The sequence below is a fragment of the Eptatretus burgeri genome, chromosome 15 (assembly GCF_056783735.1).
Source record: "Eptatretus burgeri isolate ZD-2024b chromosome 15, Ebu_testis_v1, whole genome shotgun sequence".
NCBI lineage: Eukaryota > Metazoa > Chordata > Myxini > Myxiniformes > Myxinidae > Eptatretus > Eptatretus burgeri.
The window spans coordinates 3,459,814-3,482,743 of record NC_140975.1 but is presented as its reverse complement, the minus strand read 5'-3'; the positions used below and the strand labels follow the sequence as shown (position 1 = coordinate 3,482,743).

The 22,930-nt window shown below is 45.8% G+C and overlaps 1 protein-coding gene across 4 annotated transcripts in view; it reads right to left on the bottom strand.

Annotated features, from left to right (window-relative positions):
• Window positions 1-22,930, bottom strand: part of LOC147011336 (fibronectin type III domain-containing protein 5b-like) — a 68,462-nt gene that overhangs the window by 4,083 nt on the left and 41,449 nt on the right. For 2 of the 4 annotated variants that reach the window (XM_085857463.1, XM_085857462.1), the window contains exons 4-5: window positions 16,855-16,938; window positions 14,421-14,867 (exon numbers count right to left, since the gene is read on the bottom strand). In XM_085857463.1, the coding sequence (XP_085713589.1) occupies window positions 14,554-14,867; window positions 16,855-16,938 (398 nt within the window). In that variant the 3' untranslated portion in view covers window positions 14,421-14,553. Of the gene's footprint in view, window positions 1-14,420; window positions 14,868-16,854; window positions 16,939-22,930 lie in introns of those variants that run through there. The other 2 variants (XM_085857466.1, XM_085857465.1) reach the window with 2 other exon arrangements.

The following is a 22,930-nucleotide window of genomic DNA, read 5'->3' as shown; positions in this document are numbered from 1 at the left end:
TTATGCTGTAATAATTGGATATGTACAGCGCTTTATCCCACCAGCATGGAAATTATTGAGGGTTATCTTCAGATAAAACGGTATACAGAGACAAATTGATGACGTCATCGGTCACGTAGTTTGGCAGCCATATTGGATTGGAAATAAAAATGTTTAAAAATCTTCTCCAGAACGGCTTACTAGATTGATGCAAAACTTGATGCACATGATATCCTGGCCTTTGGGAATATAGTGCGAGAATTTAAACGTTGTAGGTCGTATGGTCTGGCAGCCATTTAAAAAATATAAAGAGGACGTCATGGATCACATATCTAATCAAAGCAGGGCAGCTTGGGACCCAGTCGTAACTGCCGCAGTTATAAAGTGGCATGTTTAACTATTATTGTTACTAGCAGAAAAGCCTGTCAAACATGACGAGTTATACGCTATTCAACCTTGAAAACTTGAGCTAAAACCAAAATTTCACACTAAAACCTTTATTTATTACACAAATTTCTCATCCCTTTATTTTGGTGGTATATAGGAGAATAGGCTGCTGCAGCCCACATTACATACATGAAGCAAAAACATGCCTAAAGCTTATGACTGGTGACCCTTCTGTATTTTCACACTAATCAGCCATGAAAACTTGGGCTAAAACCGAAATTACGTACAAAAACCTTCATTATTGCACAAATTGTTCATCCCTTTATTTGGACGGTGTATAGACCACATATCGCTCCCGAAAATAACACAAATAACCCAAGATACATAAAGCTGAAACAGGCGTATTGCCTATATATATATATATATATATATATATATATATATATATATATATATATATATATATATATATATATATATATATATATATATATATATATATTACATTGTGATTATATGGCTTGGATAATTCCAATTGCACTGTGCCATGGGCTGAGGCCTGAGGCCTGGAGCCAGAGCGGCTTCAGAAAATGGCCGTAAGATTTTAATTTTTTTTGAAGTTCCAATTGTGGATTGAGTTGGGCCAGCTGTGCAATCAATGGGCGATGGCAGTTTCATCCACACATACATACATGGTCCAAAACAAAAACGAACTGGCGTTTATGTTTATTAGATTATTATCATTATTGTTTTATTGCAGTACATCATGACAAAGGAGTCCACATTCAATGCACGGCTCACCACGTGCACTCGTCCAAGGTGTCTTGGTGACCTTCACACCCTACAAGCTCAGATAAACAAATGACCGCCGGGTTAGACTCAATATCCAAATGGGAATTATTCCTAACGAAGACTTTTCTCCACATTGTGGAGGCCAACCTGATGACAGGTGTCATGCAAGTAAACAGAGTAACTATGACTAAACTGTTTTGTATGCCATGCTGAACAGTTTGTTTTGTATCATACGAACAGGCCAAATCTGCATCCGGACCGTCACCAAAATCTAATCGCCTTGTTCTTATCACCTTCCCAACTCATCCACCAACAGCAGGATATCTCAAAAAGTTACGGCAGATTCGGATGAAACTTGGTGAACGGGATGGGTGTGTGACAAGGAAGAATTTATTTGATTTTGGTGAAGATCCGAATCTGGATCCAGATCTTAGAATTTCTACATGATTCTTCACCATTGAGAAATAGCGCCAAAAACGGTATATCGAACAATATCTGAAAAAGTTGTGGACGAGTTATGAGACAAGTTGGTGGATGAGTTGGGAAGGTGACAAGAACAAGCCAATTCGATTTTGGTTTAGGCCCGGATCCAAATGCGGCCTAATAGTGGGATACAAAACTCCTGTGTTGAACGTTCTTTGTTAATTGATCAAGCGGTTGCAGAGAAAACAAATTTAAAAGGGAATAAAGGTGAAAAAGTGAGGGAGGAAGAAAAAAAAAGAAGTGAGGGCCTCATTCAACAACATGGTTAAGCATGGTGTAAATAATAATGGTCCCATTAGTGATCCCTGAGGTACACCACTACTTACATTCTCCCAATCGGACATCCTCCCACTCATAGCCACTCTTTCCTTCCAATCTTGTTTGTTACCTGACCAGTCACTCCACAAGCCCTCACCTTCCTTTGTGGTACCTTATTCCTCACCTTACAACTTCCTTTGTGGTATCTTATTAAAACTTAGCAATACCTTCTGAAACCTGAGATATACCACATCCACTACACTTTCCTCATCCACCCAATCAGAAAGTACTTCATGGAACTCAAATACATTTGTTAAACAGTGTTGACTACCGGTACCTTTTAATTAGTTTAAATTGTTCAAATGGTTTCCTATCTGATCCCTAATTAGCATCTCCCACAACTGAAGCAAAGCTAACAGGTGGAAAGTCCTGATCCCCATGACCCATTAAAGATATCCGCTCATACCACGCTTACCTGCTCAGCCACCTCCGGTAATATTCATGGAGGCATACTATCTGGTCCTGGAGCTTTATCATCACTTAACCTTTCTACCCACTTCTTCACTTCCTCTATTACCTGGATCTCTTCTAAAATCCCTTGTCTACCCCTGGGAGAGATACTCTCCACAATACTCGACTTTCAAAATGATGTCTGAATGCTGATGAGGCCTTTTTGTGTATATACTGTGTGTTGGTCAGGTGGCTTAGAGACAAGTTTTCACTTTATGGTGACAGACCGGATAAAAGCACCAAATTTTTCTACTTGTTCCTTGATACATTAGTTATGATATTTTGGTAGGACCCATCTAATCAGAGCATGCTGAGGATATTTAATCAGCTAATTTGTCCATCTGTCTGTCTGCCCATCAGATCAGCCATTTTTCTTGCGATTCAAATGGTTACCGCCCTGAAAGAACATAACTAAGAACATCTATCTTATAGTAAATTTGTATATTACCACAGGGTATGACTATTATAATCTCAGATAACCTTGACCTATATTTATGGCCAAAACTAGGTCAAATTGTGATAATATATATATTTTATTACTATTCATTTATCGAATTTTGATGGTTATTTCTCAGTAACCCATTTAACTATTCAGTTTATATATATATTACTAATGTTTGCAATAAAGTAATTATATTAGGTGCATATAACAGGATTATCAACACTGTAGAAGTCTGTCACATGGTGACCCTCAAGGTAAGAGGGGGAGGGCTTCAGAGATCGGTGCTACAGTATTTTTGCTGGGAATTTCCTGCCAGAAAGTGTGTTTTCCTGATACTACTGTTACATAGGACTGCAATGGGTTTGCTGTGAAGATTTGGATGTTTGATCAGGTAATGGTAATACAATTTCTACTTGAAAGCCTTTGAACATTTTATAGAATATGATGTAGATACCATACAATATCCTTCACCACCATAACAGATGACAGGGAAGAGTTAGCTGGATTGCTGCTGTCTTGTTGCTGCTGTCTTTCACAATAGTAATCCCTGTTGACAGCATCAGGCCATGTCCTAGAATTATTATATCAGGTCATGACCTATATTCCTATATAAGAGCTGAGCATTAAACTATTAAAGGAATGACCAACAGTGCAGGCCTCATGATTTAGAAAGTGTTTGTATCCATATTCTCATCCCAAATGGTTACTTTGTAATGTGAAACTAAACAGTCAGAGCATACTGAAAAGCCTATAGAACTATACTATGTGTTTTGGCTGGCAACTATCCTAATATGTATCTGATTAAAAAAAAAAATTCTATGAAAAGCTCAGAAAATTCCCTTTCAGACCAAAATATATACATGGGTGGGGTAACGGGGGGCATGTGCCGAGTGCCCTCCTTTGGATTCACCTCCATCTATATGAAAGAACTACATTTATTGCTTTAAGGGGGTTGATATTTTTGTTTAAAATTAATTTCCACCCCCTTGGTACATACACCATACAATGAATTAAGAAATGTTCACCCACCCTGTCCTCCTGTCAAACAGTTAACATATACATGTCTTTTCGTGACAAGTTTAAATCAGTTGCTACTGACTGAATGTGAAATGAACTGGAAAATCATGAGTTCATTAATATAACATTTGAATGCAGAATATAAGTTATCATGACATGGTGAACATGTGTGACATGTGGTAAACTAATATTTTCTCCTTTTTGCAGATAAAATGGACTGGACACTATGTGCTATTTGCCAGTTACCCACTGGTGAGATTTCAAAGTGCCCATTAAATGCAATGGGCCCAGGAGACAAATCAGAACCATACAGATGTTTCCTCAACAATGTTACTGAATTCAAAAAACTTAACAAACTACCAGTGCCACTCAGTTTTAGAGATGACATCACTGTGAATGACTTTGTTGAAAATCAAGCTCAGTGGCATTAAACCTGCTGTAATAAATTTAGCACATATAAGCTGCAATGAGCCAAAAAAAATAGGCACAGGGATGACACAGAGGGAAACAGAACCACAAATGAGAAACGATGTCGAAAACGACTATCCCAAGAAAAGGACTTGTGTATCTTCTGCCAAAAAGAATCTGGACAACTTCATAAATTTCAGACTCTTGGGGCAGATAATACTGTAAGGAGTATGGCAACAAACTTGCAAGACTCACAATACTGCATACATGTATATCTAGATATGGAGTACATTTGGTTGTTTGCGAGATTCAAAGTGGTAAAGAACATTACATGTATAATAGTAAAAGTAAATAAATATTTAAAAAAAACATTTCATGTGATTTTACAAATGAGATATAATATTTTTTCAGAAGATCAACTATTTTAAAGAAATTTATGAAAGAATACAGAATATCTTATCATTCTGTGTGCATATTTGGCAAAATATGGCATAATACACTAAAATGGTATATAATGGTGTCTTATAGCTTCGATCACATGAGTCCTACCAAAAAATGAAAGTTTATACATCAAGCTAGTAATACATAAAAATTGGTGCTTTTATCTGGTATGTCCCCATCAAGTTGCTAAATGTTTTTAAGGGAGCAATGAACCATCATGCAAACGGAATACAGGTATATGCAAATTAGAAGATGAGAACTATGAGTTTATTGGTAGTATAGTAATGTAGTATTTGTAGTATTATATAATGACTTAGTAGTAACAGAATATAAGGATTGTGATTATGTCTTTTTATGTCATCTTTTGTCTGTTTACAAGAGTACTGTTCATGTTTACTTACTGCATTGAATAATGTCTCAGAAATCAACAAATAACCACTAACTAGTGTATTATTTTTTTTATGTAAACACATACTTTCAATAAATAACTCATTTATTGATATTATTAATGGTATAATTGCATTCCTTGTCCCAGAAAATGTGTGTTTAGACACCAAGATTGCTATCCTAAGTGGCATAGAAGCTGAGATAATGGCACTTATAGGTTTTTACATGGTGGCTATCCTCTATCTTGAGGACGTGGGTCCTACCAAAAATTTAAATCTAAGGCAATGGATAGCACATGGAAAAAGTTTGGTGCTTTTATCCGGCATGTCCCCAAAATTTTGTTAAGCCACCTGACTGTGTGTGTGTGTGTGTGTGTGTGTGTGTGTGTGTGTGTGTGTGTGTGTGTGTGTGTGTGTGTGTGTGTGTGTGTGTGTGTGTGTGTGTGTGTGTGTGTGTGTGTGTTTTTTTACAATGACTCGGGTCGGCTGGCCGGGCATTGCAGTACAAAATGTGCAATTCAACTCGTCTTTTAGACATAATTTTCATCATTTCGATGAAAGAGTGGAAGTTTCATTATGGTTAATGATAATTGTTCTGTTCCTTAATGCAAATCGGACTCACGAAAATATGGAAATACGAGAAATATCCGTGGATGAGTGGAGTCAAGTTCCTACCTTTTCCTGGTCGTTCAATTATTATCGAGCAGCAGCAGCAGCAGTGGATATAAAACACACACACACACACACACACACACACACACACACACACACACACACACACACACACACACACACACACACACACACACACACACACACACACACACACACATTTCTCCTATTACCAATAGATTAAAAAATCAAGTATAATTTATACTGTGGCTCTGGAATCAAACAGATCAGATTAGATCTGTTACTTGCTTCAGGCACCATGCAACCTATACTAACCTGTTTCATGGTCAGGTTGGCAGTGACTAAACCGTCTCCCCCACTAAGTTTCTTGGTGAGGACGGTGTATGACATGGACACCCAGCAGGATTAAAAACAAAAACCTGTCAAGAAGTCACTTTGCAAGAAGTCATGGACTTAGGGTGGCTGGTTCATGGTTTCAGCGCCCACAGGCTCATCTCTGGAGTTGTACTTCCAACGCTGGCGGTGTGGCAAAGGAGATTCACCATGTACTCGATGTTCGCTGGAGGATGATCCAGAACTGCAGGGTCTACCGGAGTGCTCACTTCCTCAATCTGACCACCGGCTTGTTGTAGCAACTCTGAAATTGTAGCTTAAATCCAGGAGAATGGTACCATCCCAGCCTAGGCTGAATGTTAGCAAGCTCAAGGATGAGAGGGTAGCTGAGGAGTTTGTGAACAAGCTGAGTGGAGATTTGGGGGGTCTGGGTACTTTGGGAGATCCTGAAGAGTTGTGGAGTGCCTTCAAGACCACTGTCCTTGATTTTGCCGGTGGATGTCTTGGAACTCACCATATGACAAAGAAGAAATTTGTCTCCCAAGGGACACTGGAAACCATTGCCCAGAGTCGCAGGGCCAGGCTGAATGGCAGAGCTGAGCTGTTCAGGGAGCTGAGAAGTCAAACTGTACGTGCACTAAGGGTGGACAAGGAGGCCTATGTGTGAGGAATCTGTGAGGGGGTAGAGCATTACCTGTGGTCAAGTGATTCTCGTCCTGCTTACTGGAGAATTCGCACATTGAGTTCATCCAAGCCCATCCCTCAGTGTACTGCAGTTAGAACAGAGGGTGGAGGCTCTTGACAGAGGTGTACGAAGTGAAGGCCCGCTGGGTCGGTTACTTTGAGCGGTTGTTCCAGGCTGATCCACCAGCTGTCGAGTTGGACGTCAGGAGTGTTACAATAACTGTTGCTGATCCTCCAATCAACTGTGGTCCACCTTAGTTTGGGGAAACACAGACTGTGTTGAACCGTTTGAAATTGGGTAAAGCTCCTGGGATCTGTGGCATCCATGCTGAATTTTTCAAGGCTGGTGGAAATGCTGCACTTGTGTTGCTTGCAGTTCTGTGGTCCGCCTGGAACACAGGCATCCCCAACTGACTGGAAGAGGGGCCTTGTCGTCACCCTCTGGAAAGGGAAAGGTGATCGCCAAGACTGCAACAACTACTGAGGAGTGACGCTGATCTCAGTGCCGGGCGAGGTCTTTTTTTTTGTATACCTTGGTCGAGGCTCGTATGAGAGCTAACACACAACTCACAGCAAGGAGGCTTGAGACAAGAGGGGCGGGAGTGGAAGGGACAAAACAGTGGGGAACAGACACATTAGGTGAACTGTGGAAGGGAGAGGGATGGGGATGGGACGGGGAACATGGCGAAGAGAAGATGGACATTACAGGGACTTTCAGGAAGGAAAGCAGGAGAATTGAAGGAAGTGGGCTTGGGTGGATTATCGGGGGTAGAAAAGATCGAGGATTTGGATGGGGGAAGATAAGAGGTGGTGGTGAACAGCTGTTTTGAAAGCCTGGAGGGAAGAATGGGAAAGAATAGAGTGAGGAAGTTTATTCCAAAGGCGGGAAAAAGAGGAATGAAAGAGTGAAGATGAGCAGTGATTCGTGATTTTGGTAGTTTTACCAGAAGGGGGTTGTTGGCGGACCTTGAGCGCCCTGTGGAAATGTGGTTGGGACAAATCGCAGAGAGAGCAGGGGGGGCAAGGCTGGAGAGGAGTCGGTAGAAGACAGAAAGACCACCGACCAACCTGCGGTGATTGAGTGAGAGGCCCAAAGACTCAGCTTCATTGCGGGAGATGCCAATGATCTTAAAAGCCCTGGTTTCGACAGCGTGAAGCCGAGAAAGGTGGGAGGCAGGAGCACCAGCCCAGAGGGGAGAGCAGTACTCCATCAGGCTACGGACAAAAGCTTTGTAAGTAGTCAGGAGCTCAAGAGGGCCGAGGAAGGACTTTGCACGACGGAGGATTCCCAGTCGGCGACTGGCTTTTGAGGCAAGGTTGGAAATGTGACTTTCCCAGGAAAGGTCATGGCAGATAGTGAGACCCAGAAGCTTGAAAGAAAAGACTTCTTCCAGAGGATTGTTGAGAAAGTGGATGGGGGGTTTTGTAAACGGTCCTTTCGAAGAGACATAGTGAGAGTGTGAGATTTGTGTGGATTGAAAGACATGTTCCACGTGTTGGACCAGTTTGTGATTTTATCCAGATCTGCAGTGAGCGAAGAAGCTGCTGCTTGCCGGTCTGAGGGATGACAGATGGTACGGCAGAGGGTGGAGTCATCGGCAAAGAGAAATAGAGGATTTTCCAGAGAGTCCGAGAGATCATTGATGAAAACCAGAAAAGAACAGGGCCCAGAATGCTACCTTGAGGAACTCCAGCCTGCACAGGAAGAGGGGATGAAAGAACTCCATTTAGGGCCACACGTTGACTGCGACAGGAGAGGAAGTCTGCGAGCCATGAGTGGAGATGGCCTTGAATACCATGGGAAGAGAGTTTGGTGAGTAGGGCAGGGTGCCAGACTGTGTCAAAAGCACGTGATATGTCCAGGGATACGGCTCGGATTTCCTGTCTGGCATTGAGGACCTCCATCCATTGATGGGAGAGCAGTAGCAGCATATCCAGGGTAGAGTGACCTGGTCTGAAACCAAATTGATGATTGGAAATCAAGCCATTGGAGAAGAGGAAGGATTTCATGTCTGAAGCGATGATGGATTCCATAACCTTGCTGATGATTGGGAGAAGGCTGATTGGTCTGTAGTTACAGGGATCTGTTTTTGCACCTTTTTTATGCAGGGCAGTGATGTTAGCAGATTTCCAAGCAGATGGCAGATGACCTTGGGAAAATGAGAGGGTGAATAGAACAGAGAGAGGGTGAGCAAGAGCAGAAGAGCAGGCTTTGAGGACACGTGGGCTGATGCCGCCTGGACCGGTTGCAGAATCTGACTCGAGGTTTGAAAGCAAGCTCTCCACCTTGTCAGGAGAAAAGGATACAGAGTCCAGGGACAGTTGGGTGCGACTGGGTAAAGTGGGTAGAGATAGTGATGGGTTTGGGACACAAGATTTAGCTGCAAACACCGAGTTTAGACATTCAGCTTTATCACGTGTGGAATCAGCAGTGCGGCCATTTGAGGTAAGGGAGGGGATGGAGGGGGAACATACACCAGAAACAGATTTGATTAAACGACACCAGGATTTTGAGGAGGGAGAGAGGTTTGAGAGTTCAGACTTGAGATGAGAAAGATGTTGTTTTCTGGCTCTCCTGAGGGTAGATACACACTTGTTCCGAGCTTTGTGGAAAGAACTGAGATTGCCCTCAGTTGGGTTTGCTTTCCATGAGGCAAAGGCAAGTTGTTTCAGGACAACTGCCTCGCCACAAGCTTCAGTAAACCAAGGGCGGGAGGAAGGGTAAGACAACTGAACACGAGAGGGGATAAATCTGTGCATGAGGGAGAGCAAGTTTCTTTGAAAGAATTCCCAGGATGAGTTGATGTTTGAGAAAGTAGTGATAGGAGACCAGTCTGTAAGTTTGATGGCTGCTCGGAGACCCTGCCAGTCGGCTTGAGTGAAATGCCAGACTCGACGGCGGATGATTCTTTGCTCGGATGATTCTTGATAGGGTTCGCAACCATGTGCTTGAGCACCAGCGTCCAGAGTAGTCAGGCTTTACACCAAAGAGGTCAACGATTGACCGTATCGTTGCTCTTCGTGTCCTCACCGAACGCACACAAGAGTTTCGGCAGGGGCTGCTTGCAGCCTCTGTTGATCTCTGTAAAGCGTTTGATTCAGTGAATCGGGATGCCCTCTGGAGGATTCTTGGTCTTTGTGGGATGCCACCAAAACTGATCGATGTGGTGTCTGAACTATACTCTGGTACTGAGAGTGCTGTGAGATGTGGTGGTACCATCCCTGACTTATTTCCAGTTGTTACTGGAGTTCGTTAGTTGTGTGTTCTGATCGCCACACTTTTCTGCACTTGTATGGACTGAATTTTGGGGAGGATGTTGGAGAGATCAAGCTGCGGTGCATCGTTTGGGAATGTCAATATCTCTGACCTTGATTTCACAGATGATGCAGTCATCTTTGCGGAGAATCTCGATATCCTTTTGGGGGCCCTCGAGGTGGTGAACGAGGAGTCAGAGCTGCGATGATTATAGGTTTCCTGGGTCAAAAATAATATCCAGGCTTTTCATGACATCTTGGATGCTGCTATCTTGTCTGTACCTGTTTGTGGCGAGGATGTTGAGGTCGTGGAGAGATTCACTTACCTTGGCAGTGATATTCACATCTTCACATGTTGTGAGCTCGAGGTCGATAGATGTCTGGGTTGGGCATAGGGAGTCATGGATTCACTGAACAATGCGATGTGGCACTGTTGGTACTGATATTGGAGGATGAAATTCTGAGTGTTTAAGTCCTTGGTGCTTCCATTCTCGCTCTATGGATGTGGGACTTGGACTCTGACCAGGGATCTGAGATGGAGACTTAATTCCTTTGGTGCCAGGTCCAGGTCTTTTCGGAGAATCGTTGGCTATCGCTGGTCGGACTTTGTGTCCAACGAGCGGTTGTTGAGATAGACTCAAATGAGATTTGTTACCTGCATAGTCCGTGAGCGTCAGCTGTGGCTGTATGGGCATGTGGCTCGTTTTCCTGACGCTGATCCTGCTCACCAGATTCTCTCAGTGAGGGACCCTCGTGAGTGAGGAGCTCAACGGGCCAACCATGTGTCTCGTGGTTGCAGCAGATTGAGCAACATCTCAAGGAAATGGGGATGGGCCAGGCATCTGCCTGGGGGATGGCCAGACGGGGGCCCTTGGAGTCCCGGCGGAAAGTGGACGCAGTGACGCGCTGCTCCGGCACATGCTCCTCTATCTGACCTGACCTGGCCTGACCTTTTAACAGCTTTTTGAGCCATTTTATGTTACTATCCTTATCTGACACACACGATATATGTTTCCTGCCCCAATGACCGTTGTTACCAGGGGTTTCCACACATGCGCGCTGAGCATCTTGGGGTGGATTACATCATTTTTAAAGTCGCATATTGCATGTTCCCCTGACTGTTCCCGTGTAAATGTAGAAACAAAAAACTCTTTAATAAGCCTGCCCTCTCACCCTCATCATCCACCAATTGTCTGGTGTTATTCCCAAATTGGACCAAACTCTTTCCCTTTCCTTACCTCTTATATTGTTGAAGATCGGGCGGTGGCGGGAATCGCACCCCACTTTTGATAGCCAAATGTTGAAGATTTGGCGTCACTTAACAGCACCGCCGTCTCAGGGGTTATAATGCCGGCTGGTTCGGCACAAGTCTCGGGTTACGCGCCTCAGATCACGATACCAAAGTACACCTGTGCTTTGCCAGTTGGGGAAATAAACCCCGGTTACAGTCTGGGTTTGTCAGAGACCGAGCAAAGTCTGCCAGTCCATAACCATTTTGCTTTTAAATACAAATCGAGCGAATTGTTCCTCAGCACGGCACGAATAAACTCAAGGTAGCAACTTTCATATGAATCAGCCAGATTTATTGGGGACACATTGGGCAACACGACACAAGCAAAACATTCACGAACGTTATAATTAATCTATAACCCGCTCTTAACTAGGGAGCTACGGATTACGGGTTTTGAAGGGAACCCTAGCGAGATAACCCTTAGACAACATGCAGACAAGACACAGAGTACTTGGTGATGCCTCATGGATGAGGGGAAAGTGTCAAAGGCACGAATGCAGCTCGTGACAAGCCGATGTCAACGGATTTGAGCGCCCAAGCTCAAACACGCCGCGCGGCAAGATGGCGGCATCGTCCTTTTGTCGCACCGCTCACGCACCAGCCTCAGCGCGTTCAGCCCCCGTAAGGTCGACGGCACAAGAGCAAAAGATCCACGGTGTGCTCCAGCTGGCTTTTCACAAGATCCAGCATACAAATCTAGGCCTGGCCTGCTCACCAGACTAGGCCAAATCGGGGTGTGTTGGGCTCCACAGGCGGATCGACGGGATGGAAAAACGTGTCGAGCCATGCCGGGAGCAAAGACAGTCAGAGGCTCCGTGGTTGGATTCAGGATGAACCTGGGGACGACCTGCATGCTGGGTCCATCGCCGAAGAGGAACAGCCGTCAAGTCACTCCTCATCAAGCAGATCGGAGACTCGACTCTAGAAGCCTCTCATCCAGCAGAAAGCAGACTGACCCCATGCAGCCCCCTCCCTGCCCTCCTGGCGCTCGCCCCCTTGGACACCCCCCCCCCCCGCCCGGGGACCCGCAACCGGCCCATCGCTCGAGATTGCAGCTGCCCTCCAACAATCGGCTGCCGACACGTCTCGCCGACCGACACTCTCAGAGCGCTGGGCGAGACTAGTTCGGAGAGGGGAAGGAAAAAGAAGCAAGCCGCCTCCTGGTACACCACCACTGTACGAACACTGGACAGCCTGCTACACCTCCCGACACACAGTAACGTCCAATTACCGAACAACTTGGCTGAACATGCATTTAAGGGGGAATCTGAGCTAATCCTATATTTATAACACACTAAGGGCCATTTGTGCAACAATATACTCAAATAATGTCTTACTGTTTTGTTTAATATTCCTAGCTATGTCCTTTTTAAATTTACCCTTTTCGCCTGCAGTTATTTTCTTAACTGCTGTTTCCTCCTATACTGATCTGAATTGGACTCCATTTCTGTTGTTTAGATTTGAATCACTCCGATTGTTTATCCTTCATTACACTGCATACCTCCATGTTCAACCACCCTGGTCCCTTTCTACCTCTACTTTTATACCTCACTGGAATATACTTACTCTGCACCACACACTTTTTCTCCTTGAAGGTTGTCCATTTCTCTGATGCAGATGCGCTCATTAACTTTACCCAATCAAAAGCTCCCAACTCACTTCTCATACCCTCAAGGTTTGCTCTCCTATAATCTGACACCCTTACACCACTATCCCGAACCTCACATCTCAACAATGGAGTTGCACTTACAACGTCGTGGTCGCTTGTCCCCAGATGTTCTCCCACCTCCACTTCCTCCACCTCCTCATTGGGATCGTTAATTAAAAAGAGCTCCAACACAGCATTCCCTCTCGTGGGTTTCTCCACAAACCGAGTTAAAAATCAATCTTGGACAAGATCTAGGAAATCCTCATCTGCTCTACCTTACCCCTGCTCCTGGACCCAATCTTTCCCTGGCAAGTTAAAATACCCCAGGATCAATACGTACTCCACCTTTATCACACGTCCTTCCCAATTCTTCAAGTATCCATCTTTGCTGCTCTTACCTCACACCAGGATCCCCATAAAAGCATCAAACATGTATCTCACTATTCTTACAATTCCGAATCTCTATCCATACAGAATCCTCTCCATCAATTCCCTCCTCGATGTCGTGCCGTTGTCTCCATACAAAACTGCACTGTATTTCACCCAAATCCCACACCTTCTCCCCTTTTCTCTGTCCCATCACACCTATGAACCATGTACCTTTCAATTCCTGTCCTTCAGTTGGATTGCTCACTAAACCACATCACACTTACAGCAACTATGTCATACACCTGACCATCCACCCCTTCCAGATTTTCCATCTTTCCATTCAAGCTCCTGGCATTGGAATAAAACACCTTCGATGTAACAGTAACTGTCATTATTAAATCTTTCAATGTAGAGCCATTGTGTACTTCAATCACCTGTACAGATTCACAGCCATTTCTTCTTCCTCCTCCTCACTCCCTCCATTCTCCCCCTCTTGTCTAACATCCTAACACTTCACCGTCCTTTCAGGTCCCACTTCGCACTCAGCCTGCATACATACAATCCTTCGCTCCATTGTTTGCGTCTGTGTAATCAAACCCATGCATAGGACTCTTTATCGTGAGATGAAGGACCGATCGATGCACCTCATTTACCCTTGAGTAAAGATATCCCAGTGCTGGATGCGAGACATCATAGCCACTCGAGATGTGTCCGTCCTGAACCTGGCCTGGAAGGCCTTGCATGCTCCGGAACGGGATGCGAGTCACGGAATTCCTTTGTGAGGTTGTCCTCGGTTGATGTACCTGAATGGTTGTTTTTTTGTAATTGAATGATCTAGTCCTATTTGACATGGCTAAGTCCAGTTAAAGTAGTCCAGTAAAAGGCATTTGGTCCCTGTGTACCTAACTTCCTTCAGCATGAAAGGAAGCCCAATGGAGATAAGCATGACGCGTATGAGGAACCGGCCGAGACTGATCACCTAGACCACATAAAGGGGGACATCCATCATGGCTGGTGGGGTGTGGATGCAATACACTGATTACTATAAAATCCCTACTGTCGCAAATTAACCTGTTGATAGGTGCAGGGATCACAGGACAGTAGTGTGACTGTAATTATATTATAATGTGACATCTGAGAGTACAATATTGTTTACATGGATAAGGCTCATGGAGCAAATTGGACATGACACATCAATATTACAGGTTATATTACAGCACAAGGACATTGGGAGACATCATTGTACTTTCACATGAATTACCGAGAGTTCGGTAAACGAAGGACAACTGGACACTGTCGCAAACGCATTTAAACCTCTGGTCCCAGCATCATGAGTCACGTGCTCAGATGGGAACAGCAAGCATGAGGCCAAATTGAAGATCAAATTTGACTGTCTCCAGCGAGGAACGTTGGTTGTTACCTTGGCCCGTTGGTTGCTGCCTGAGCTGCGTTCCGGAGAGCTTTCCTCTGATGACATCTTGGTTTTCTCCTTGTTGTTAGAGTCGTTGTCCTTGATGATGTCATATTGACGGCAAAAATGTGCAATGACGGCTGGAAGAGAAGGTGCCATTTGGGTTAGGGTATTTTCCCAGCTCAATACAAAAGATGCTCATTAGTACTCATTAGACTAATACCTCATTTGCATGTACCATTCAACCCGGGTTGAGACCCATGTTGTCCCCCGACCCGTGTTATCCCCCGACCTGTGTTGTCGCCCGACCCGTGTTGTCTGCTGACCCGTGTTGTCCCCCGGGGCTCACATGTCATCTTCTCTCTGAGTTGAGTGAAAAGCTCACGTTTCCATTCAGTGTACGATTTTCATGGATTTGGGCAGTTCCTTCTTTGCACACTTTGAGGGCTTGACTTTGCTGCCTGGGGTCAGTCACTAGTTAACCTCCGCCATCTTTGAAGATGGATGGAGGTTACTGTTTTCACCCCTTATTGTTTGTTTGTTTGTTTGTGAACAGTATTACGGAAAAACTCCTCGACGGATTTCGACGAAACTTGGTGGGGGGGGGGGGTGAGGTTTGGTCCAAGGATAATGCCATTAAATTTTGGACTTGGCCCCCCCCTCCCCCCAAAAAAAAATTGTAAGAGAAAATTTTTTTTTTTGCATTTCTACATGTTTTAAGTGATTTCCAACCCCCCCCCCCCCCCCACCCAAAAAAAAAAGTTGGAGAAAAGAACTATAACTGTCAGCACTGTTGACATATTTAATGAATAAGAAAAAAGGTTCACTTGAGTGACCCAGCAGTATTGGCGGCGGAGGTTTTGCACTCTCCCGAGTGCTCCACCTCTAGTTTGTCATGGTTTTGGATGGGCCCAAGAGAAATGCTCCATGTATGAGCGATTTCGGACCTTGAATATGTAAGTACAAGTTCCGTTTCAAGGAACTTCAACGCAGCAGAAGACTATAATGCCAATGAAGCCTGTGCAATGGATACCAACCTCTGGTTATGTGTCCGTGCTCAACCCCTTTTGAATATTGAGCAGCAACCAAGGAAGCATCAGCACGAACCATTTTCATGACACTTTGGTTTGACTTGGCCGGGATTTGAACCACCTACCTCTCAGACTCAGAAGGGGACGGTCTACCGATAGCGTATCTCATAGCAATGACCTCACATCTTTACCTCCGTCACTGAAGGTGGGCGGAGGTTATGTTTTCAGCCCTGTCTGTCTGTCCGTTTGTGAGCACGATATCTCAAAACGTTATGAACGAATTCGGACGAAACTAGGTGGACAAGTTGGGTGTGTGACAAGGATGAACTGATTAGAGTCTGGTGAAGATCCGGATCAGGATCCGACTACAAATTTTTTCAAATGATTTTTCACCATTGAGAGATTGGGCCATAAACGATATAGATCAAGTTATCCTAAAAAGTTGTGGACGGATTCGGAAGAAACTTGGTGGACATGTTGGGTGTGTGACAAGGACGAACTGATTCGGTTTTGTTTCAGATCCGACCTTTCATTTGGAAACAGAAGGGAAACTGTTCAGCCTGGCGTAGGTGTGCGCTCCGAGTGCTGTTCTAGTATTTTAATATTTTTCAACCTCTCCTCTTCTATTTGGTGCTTTTAAGAGACACTAAGGAAAAAGCTGTATTATCATTATCTAAAGAATGGCATCTGTCATCTTTCCTTTCAGTTTGACTCAACATGGACTTACTTGCCCACTTGTCGCCCGAATGGCGGACCCTCATCCACCTGCTCATCGACACGCTTTGGCTCGGTTCGGAATAGAATGTGGGCCACCTCGCATCGACAGCCCAAACCGGGATGTCTACAGTACATGGAAATGCGGTATCAGGGACAGATGGGTTTTTATTAAACCTGGTTGAGGGGTGCATGTAAACGAGGTATAACACACCTTTTAGGTGGGGGGGAGGGTTAGCAACCTCTAATACACGAACATCCTCCACGACAGTGTCCCTTGATAACCTTACATTCCAGCAGGGAGAACAAAAGGAATTGAGGAATTTTCTTCCTCCACATCGCAAACCTACACAGTTCTCATCACTGTCTCCACCACACTCACCAGCCCACATGACTAACACCAGCACAATGATGATAAGCTCGCCCGTGATTGGCTGTCTTTCCTCCATTGTCTTTTGCACATAGTCTGTGGATGACAGTAATTGTGGATAATTTTATTATAAATACTTTGGTATTTGCAACATGCTCAATGTGATGCCTTAGTGTAAAATATAATTCTCAGATGTGGAACGGCGTTTCTGGAAGTCCTAAGATAGTATTACGATATAAAATGCATGAAAATAATGCTTGGAATAAAAATCCTTGCGATGGAAACTTTTATCGACGATGTGTCTGCGATTAACCTCAACAGTCACAGCACCTCGGTTCATGGCCGCACCACGGCGTTGTTTTCATCTGAACATTCTTGTGATGCTTGAGTTCTATATTGTGCAATTGCTCATCCATGTGGAGAAGCAGGTGAGCAGGAGAACGTCCATTACACTGAAGTACACTATCAAACCTCAAAATCTGTACGTTTCCAATGTCTGGAGTACATTCCCACAGACTGGATTACGTACGTTCCCACTGTCTGGAGTACATTCCCACAGTCTGGATTATGTACGTTCCCACTGTCTGGAGTACATTCCCACAGTCTGGATTACGTACGTTTCCACTGTCTGGAGTACATTCCCACTGTCTGGAGTACATTCCCACAGTCTGCATTACAAACGTTCCCACTATCTGGAGTACATTCCCACAGTCTGGATTACATACGTTCCCACTGTCTGGAGAACATTCCCACAACTGGATTACGTACGTTCCCGCTGTCTGGAGTATATTCCCACAGACTGGATTACGTACGTTCCCACTGTCTGGAGTACATTCCCACAGTCTGGATTACGTACGTTTCCACTGTCTGGAGTACATTCCCACTGTCTGGAGTACATTCCCACAGTCTGCATTACAAACGTTCCCACTATCTGGAGTACATTCCCACAGTCTGGATTACATACGTTCCCACTGTCTGGAGTACATTCCCACAGTCTGGATTACGTATGTTCCCACTATCTGGATTACATTCCCACTGTCGAGATTACGTACGTTCCCACTGTCTGGAGTACGTACGTTCCCACTGTCTGGATTACGTATGTTTCCACTGTCTGGAGTACATTCCCACTATCTGGAGTACATTCCCACAGTCTGGATTACAAACGTTCCCACTATCTGGAGTACATTCCCACAGTCTGGATTACATACGTTCCCACTGTCTGGAGTACATTCCCACAGTCTGGATTACATACGTTCCCACTGTCTGGAGTACATTCCCACAGTCTGGATTACAAACGTTCCCACAGTCTGGATTACATACGTTCCCACTGTCTGGAGTACATTCCCACAGTCTGGATTACGTATGTTCCCACTGTCTGGAGTACATTCCCACAGTCTGGAGTACGTACGTTCCCACTGTCTGGAGTACGTACGTTCCGACTGTCTGGAGTACGTACGTTCCGACTGTCTGGAGTACGTACGTTCCGACTGTCTGGAGTACGTACGTTCCGACTGTCTGGAGTACGTACGTTCCGACTGTCTGGAGTACGTACGTTCCGACTGTCTGGAGTACGTACGTTCCCACTGTCTGGAGTACGTACGTTCCCACTGTCTGGAGTACGTACGTTCCCACTCTGGAGTACGTACGTTCCCACTGTCTGGAGTACGTACGTTCCCACTGTCTGGAGTACGTACGTTCCCACTGTCTGGAGTACGTACGTTCCCACTGTCTGGAGTACGTACGTTCCCACTGTCTGGAGTACGTACGTTCCCACTGTCTGGAGTACGTACGTTCCCACTGTCTGGAGCACGTACGTTCCCACTGTCTGGAGCACGTACGTTCCCACTGTCTGGAGTACGTACGTTCCCACTGTCTGGAGCACGTACGTTCCCACTGTCTGGAGTACGTACGTTCCCACTGTCTGGAGTACGACGTGCGTTCCCACTGTCTGAGCACGTACGTTCCCACTGTCTGGAGCACGTACGTTCCCACTGTCTGGAGCACGTACGTTTCCACTGTCTGGAGTACGTACGTTCCCACTGTCTGGAGTACGTACGTTCCCACTATCTGGAGCACGTGACGTTCCCACTGTCTGGAGCACGTACGTTCCCACTGTCTGGAGTACGTACGTTCCCACTGTCTGAGCACGTTCGTTCCCACTGACTGGAGTACGCACGTTCCCACTGTCTGGAGCACGTACGTTCCCACTGTCTGGAGCACGTACGTTCCCACTGTCTGGAGCACGTACGTTCCCACTGTCTGGAGTACGTACGCTCCCACTGTCTGGAGTACGTACGTTCCCACTGTCTGGAGTACGTACGTTCCCACTGTCTGGAGTACGTACGTTCCCACTGTCTGGAGTACGTACGTTCCCACTGTCTGGAGTACGTACGTTCCCACTGTCTGGAGTACGTACGTTCCCACTGTCTGGAGTACGTACGTTCCCACTGTCTGGAGTACGTACGTTTCCACTGTCTGGAGTACGTACGTTTCCACTGTCTGGAGTACGTACGTTTCCACTGTCTGGAGTACGTACGTTTCCACTGTCTGGAGTACGTACGTTCCCACTGTCTGGAGTACGTACGTTCCCACTATCTGGATTACATTCCCACTGTCTCGATTACGTACGTTTCCACTGTCTGGATTACATTCCCACTGTCTCGATTACGTACGTTTCCACTGTCTGGAGTACGTACGTTTCCACTGTCTGGAGTACGTACGTTTCCACTGTCTGGAGTACATTCCCATTGTCTGGAGTACGTACATTCCCACTGTCTGGAGTACATTCCCACTGTCTAGATTACGTACGTTCCCACAATTTGGAGTACATTCCCACAGTCTGGATTACGTACGTTCCCACTGTCTGGAATACATTCCCACTGTCTGGATTACGTACGTTCCCACTATCTGGAGTACATTCCCACTGTCTGGAGTATGTACATTCCCACTGTCTGGATTACGTACGTTCCCACTGTCTGGAGTACATTCCCACTGTCTGGATTACGTACGTTCCCACTGTCTGGATTACGTACGTTCCCACTGTCTGGAGTACATTCCCACTGTCTGGATTACTTACATTCCCACTGTCTGGATTATGTACGCTCCACTGTCTGGAGTACATTCCCACTGTCTGGAGTACATTCCCACTGTCTGGATTACATACGTTCCCACTATTTGGAGTACATTCCCACAGTCTGGATTACATACGTTCCCACTGTCTGGAGTACATTCCCACAGTCTGGATTACGTATGTTCCACTGTCTGGAGTACATTCCCACAGTCTGGATTACGTACGTTCCCACTGTCTAGATTACGTACGTTCCCACTGTCTGGAGTACGTACGTTCCCACTGTCTGGAGTACGTACGTTCCCACTGTCTGGAGTACGTACGTTCCCACTGTCTGGAGTACGTACGTTCCCACTGTCTGGAGTACGTACGTTCCCACTGTCTGGAGTACGTACGTTCCCACTGTCTGGAGTACGTACGTTCCCACTGTCTGGAGTACGTACGTTCCCACTGTCTGGAGTACGTACGTTCCCACTGTCTGGAGTACGTACGTTCCCACTGTCTGGAGTACGTACGTTCCCACTGTCTGGAGTACGTACGTTCCCACTGTCTGGAGTGCGTACGTTCCCACTGTCTGGCGTACGTACGCTCCCACTGTCTGGAGTACGTACGTTCCCACTGTCTGGAGTACGTACGTTCCCACTGTCTGGAGTACGTACGTTCCCACTGTCTGGAGTACGTACGTTCCCACTGTCTGGAGTACGTACGTTCCCACTGTCTGGAGTGCGTACGTTCCCACTGTCTGGAGTGCGTACGTTCCCACTGTCTGGAGTGCGTACGTTCCCACTGTCTGGAGTGCGTACGTTCCCACTGTCTGGAGTGCGTACGTTCCCACTGTCTGGCGTGCGTACGTTCCCACTGTCTGGTGTGCGTAGGTTCCCACTGTCTGGAGCACGTACGTTCCCACTGTCTGGAGTGCGTACGTTCCCACTGTCTGCAGTGCGTACGTCCCCACTGTCTGGAGTGCGCACGTTCCCACTGTCTGGAGTGCGTACGTTCCCACTGTCTGGAGTGCGTACGCTCCCACTGTCTGGAGTGCGTACGTTCCCACTGTCTGGAGTGCGTACGTTCCCACTGTCTGGAGTGCGTACGTTCCCACTGTCTGGAGTGCGTACGTTCCCACTGTCTGGAGTGCGTACGTTCCCACTGTCTGGAGTGCGTACGTTCCCACTGTCTGGAGTGCGTACGTTCCCACTGTCTGGAGTGCGTACGTTCCCACTGTCTGGAGTGCGTACGTTCCCACTGTCTGGAGTGCGTACGTTCCCACTGTCTGGAGTGCGTACGTTCCCACTGTCTGGAGTGCGTACGTTCCCACTGTCTGGAGTGCGTACGTTCCCACTGTCTGGAGTACGTACGTTCCCACTGTCTGGAGTACGTACGTTCCCACTGTCTGGAGTACGTACGTTCCCACTGTCTGGAGTACGTACGTTCCCACTGTCTGGAGTACGTACGTTCCCACTGTCTGGAGTACGTACGTTCCCACTGTCTGGAGTACGTACGTTCCCACTGTCTGGAGTACGTACGTTCCCACTGTCTGGAGTACGTACGTTCCCACTGTCTGGAGTACGTACGTTCCCACTGTCTGGATTGCGTACGTTCCCACTGTCTGGATTGCATTCCCACTGTCTGGATTGCATTCCCACTGTCTAGATTGCATTCCCACTGTCTAGATTACATACGTTCCCACTATCTGGATTACATTCCCGCTGTCTCGATTAAGTACGTTCCCGCTGTCTGGAGCACGTACGTTCCCGCTGTCTGGAGCACGTACGTTCCCGCTGTCTGGAGCACGTACGTTCCCGCTGTCTGGAGCACGTACGTTCCCGCTGTCTGGAGCACGTACGTTCCCGCTGTCTGGAGCACGTACGTTCCCGCTGTCTGGAGCACGTACGTTCCCGCTGTCTGGAGCAGACTCCCATTGTCATGTCCTTTTTCTCAAGACTGCATAGGTTTTAGGTGTTTCTATGAATTCTCTTGTTCTCTGAACTCTCAACCACTGAAAGTGGACAGCAGTTATTTTCATCCCTGTCTGTTTGTCTGCCTGGATATTTCAAAAAGTTTTGGATGGATTCGGACAAAACTTAGTGGACAGGTTGGGTGTGTGACAAGGATGAATTGATTAGATTTTGATGAAGATCCAAATCTGGATATGAGAAATCTTTCAATTTTTAAAGTTCTGGCCTATCAGTGTGATACAAAACGTAAACTTTTCAACCTGGTGGAGGTATGCACTCTACCAAGTGCTGTTCTAGTTACCTTCGCCACTGAAGGTGAAGGAGGTTATGTTTTCACCCCTTTCTCTCTGTCTGTCTTACTTGCAAAATCAAAGATTTTTCAAGTATATTGGTCAGTCGACTTTGTTATTGGGTCGCCGAAATAGGTGACCCTTATTGTCAGTAATTCTGTCTGTTTGTTTGGATGTTTGTTCGTTTGTCATCAGCATAATTGGTAGTAAACGTGGGCGGATTTTGACCAAACTCGGGTGGTAGGTACATCTTATAACCTAGTGCTTTGGAAATTGTGATGGTTGCTAGGGACGCTTTGGTTCCCTAGCAACAACCGAAAAACCTTCAAAATCGGTACCGTTCACGCGAAATCAATTCCGAAAGCCATTATCCCATGTAGGGTTATGAAATTTGGCACGAATGATCTGCACGTGATGCTCTATCAAATGTATTCTGGTTTTTGTGATATATGGAATACTTTACCCGCAGCGCACCCTACAATTAGGGTATTCGCGAAAATTGGCGAAAATTGAAGGCCCCCGAGCGACCAGGTGAGTGCATCGATACGAATGAAACTTTGCAGGTTCATGGTACTCAGTGAGTACTACAACTTTGCCTCAGGACATATTGACCGATTTCACTTAGGTCAGGGGTCAAAGGTCAATTAGTGCAAAAATCGATAATATGCGAGAGCTGGAGGTGCCTTCGCGCCAAATGCTACTCCTCCTAGGGTTATGGTCGGATGGTCATGAAAATTCACACTAATCGTCTGGAATACATTGTGCACAAAAGAACG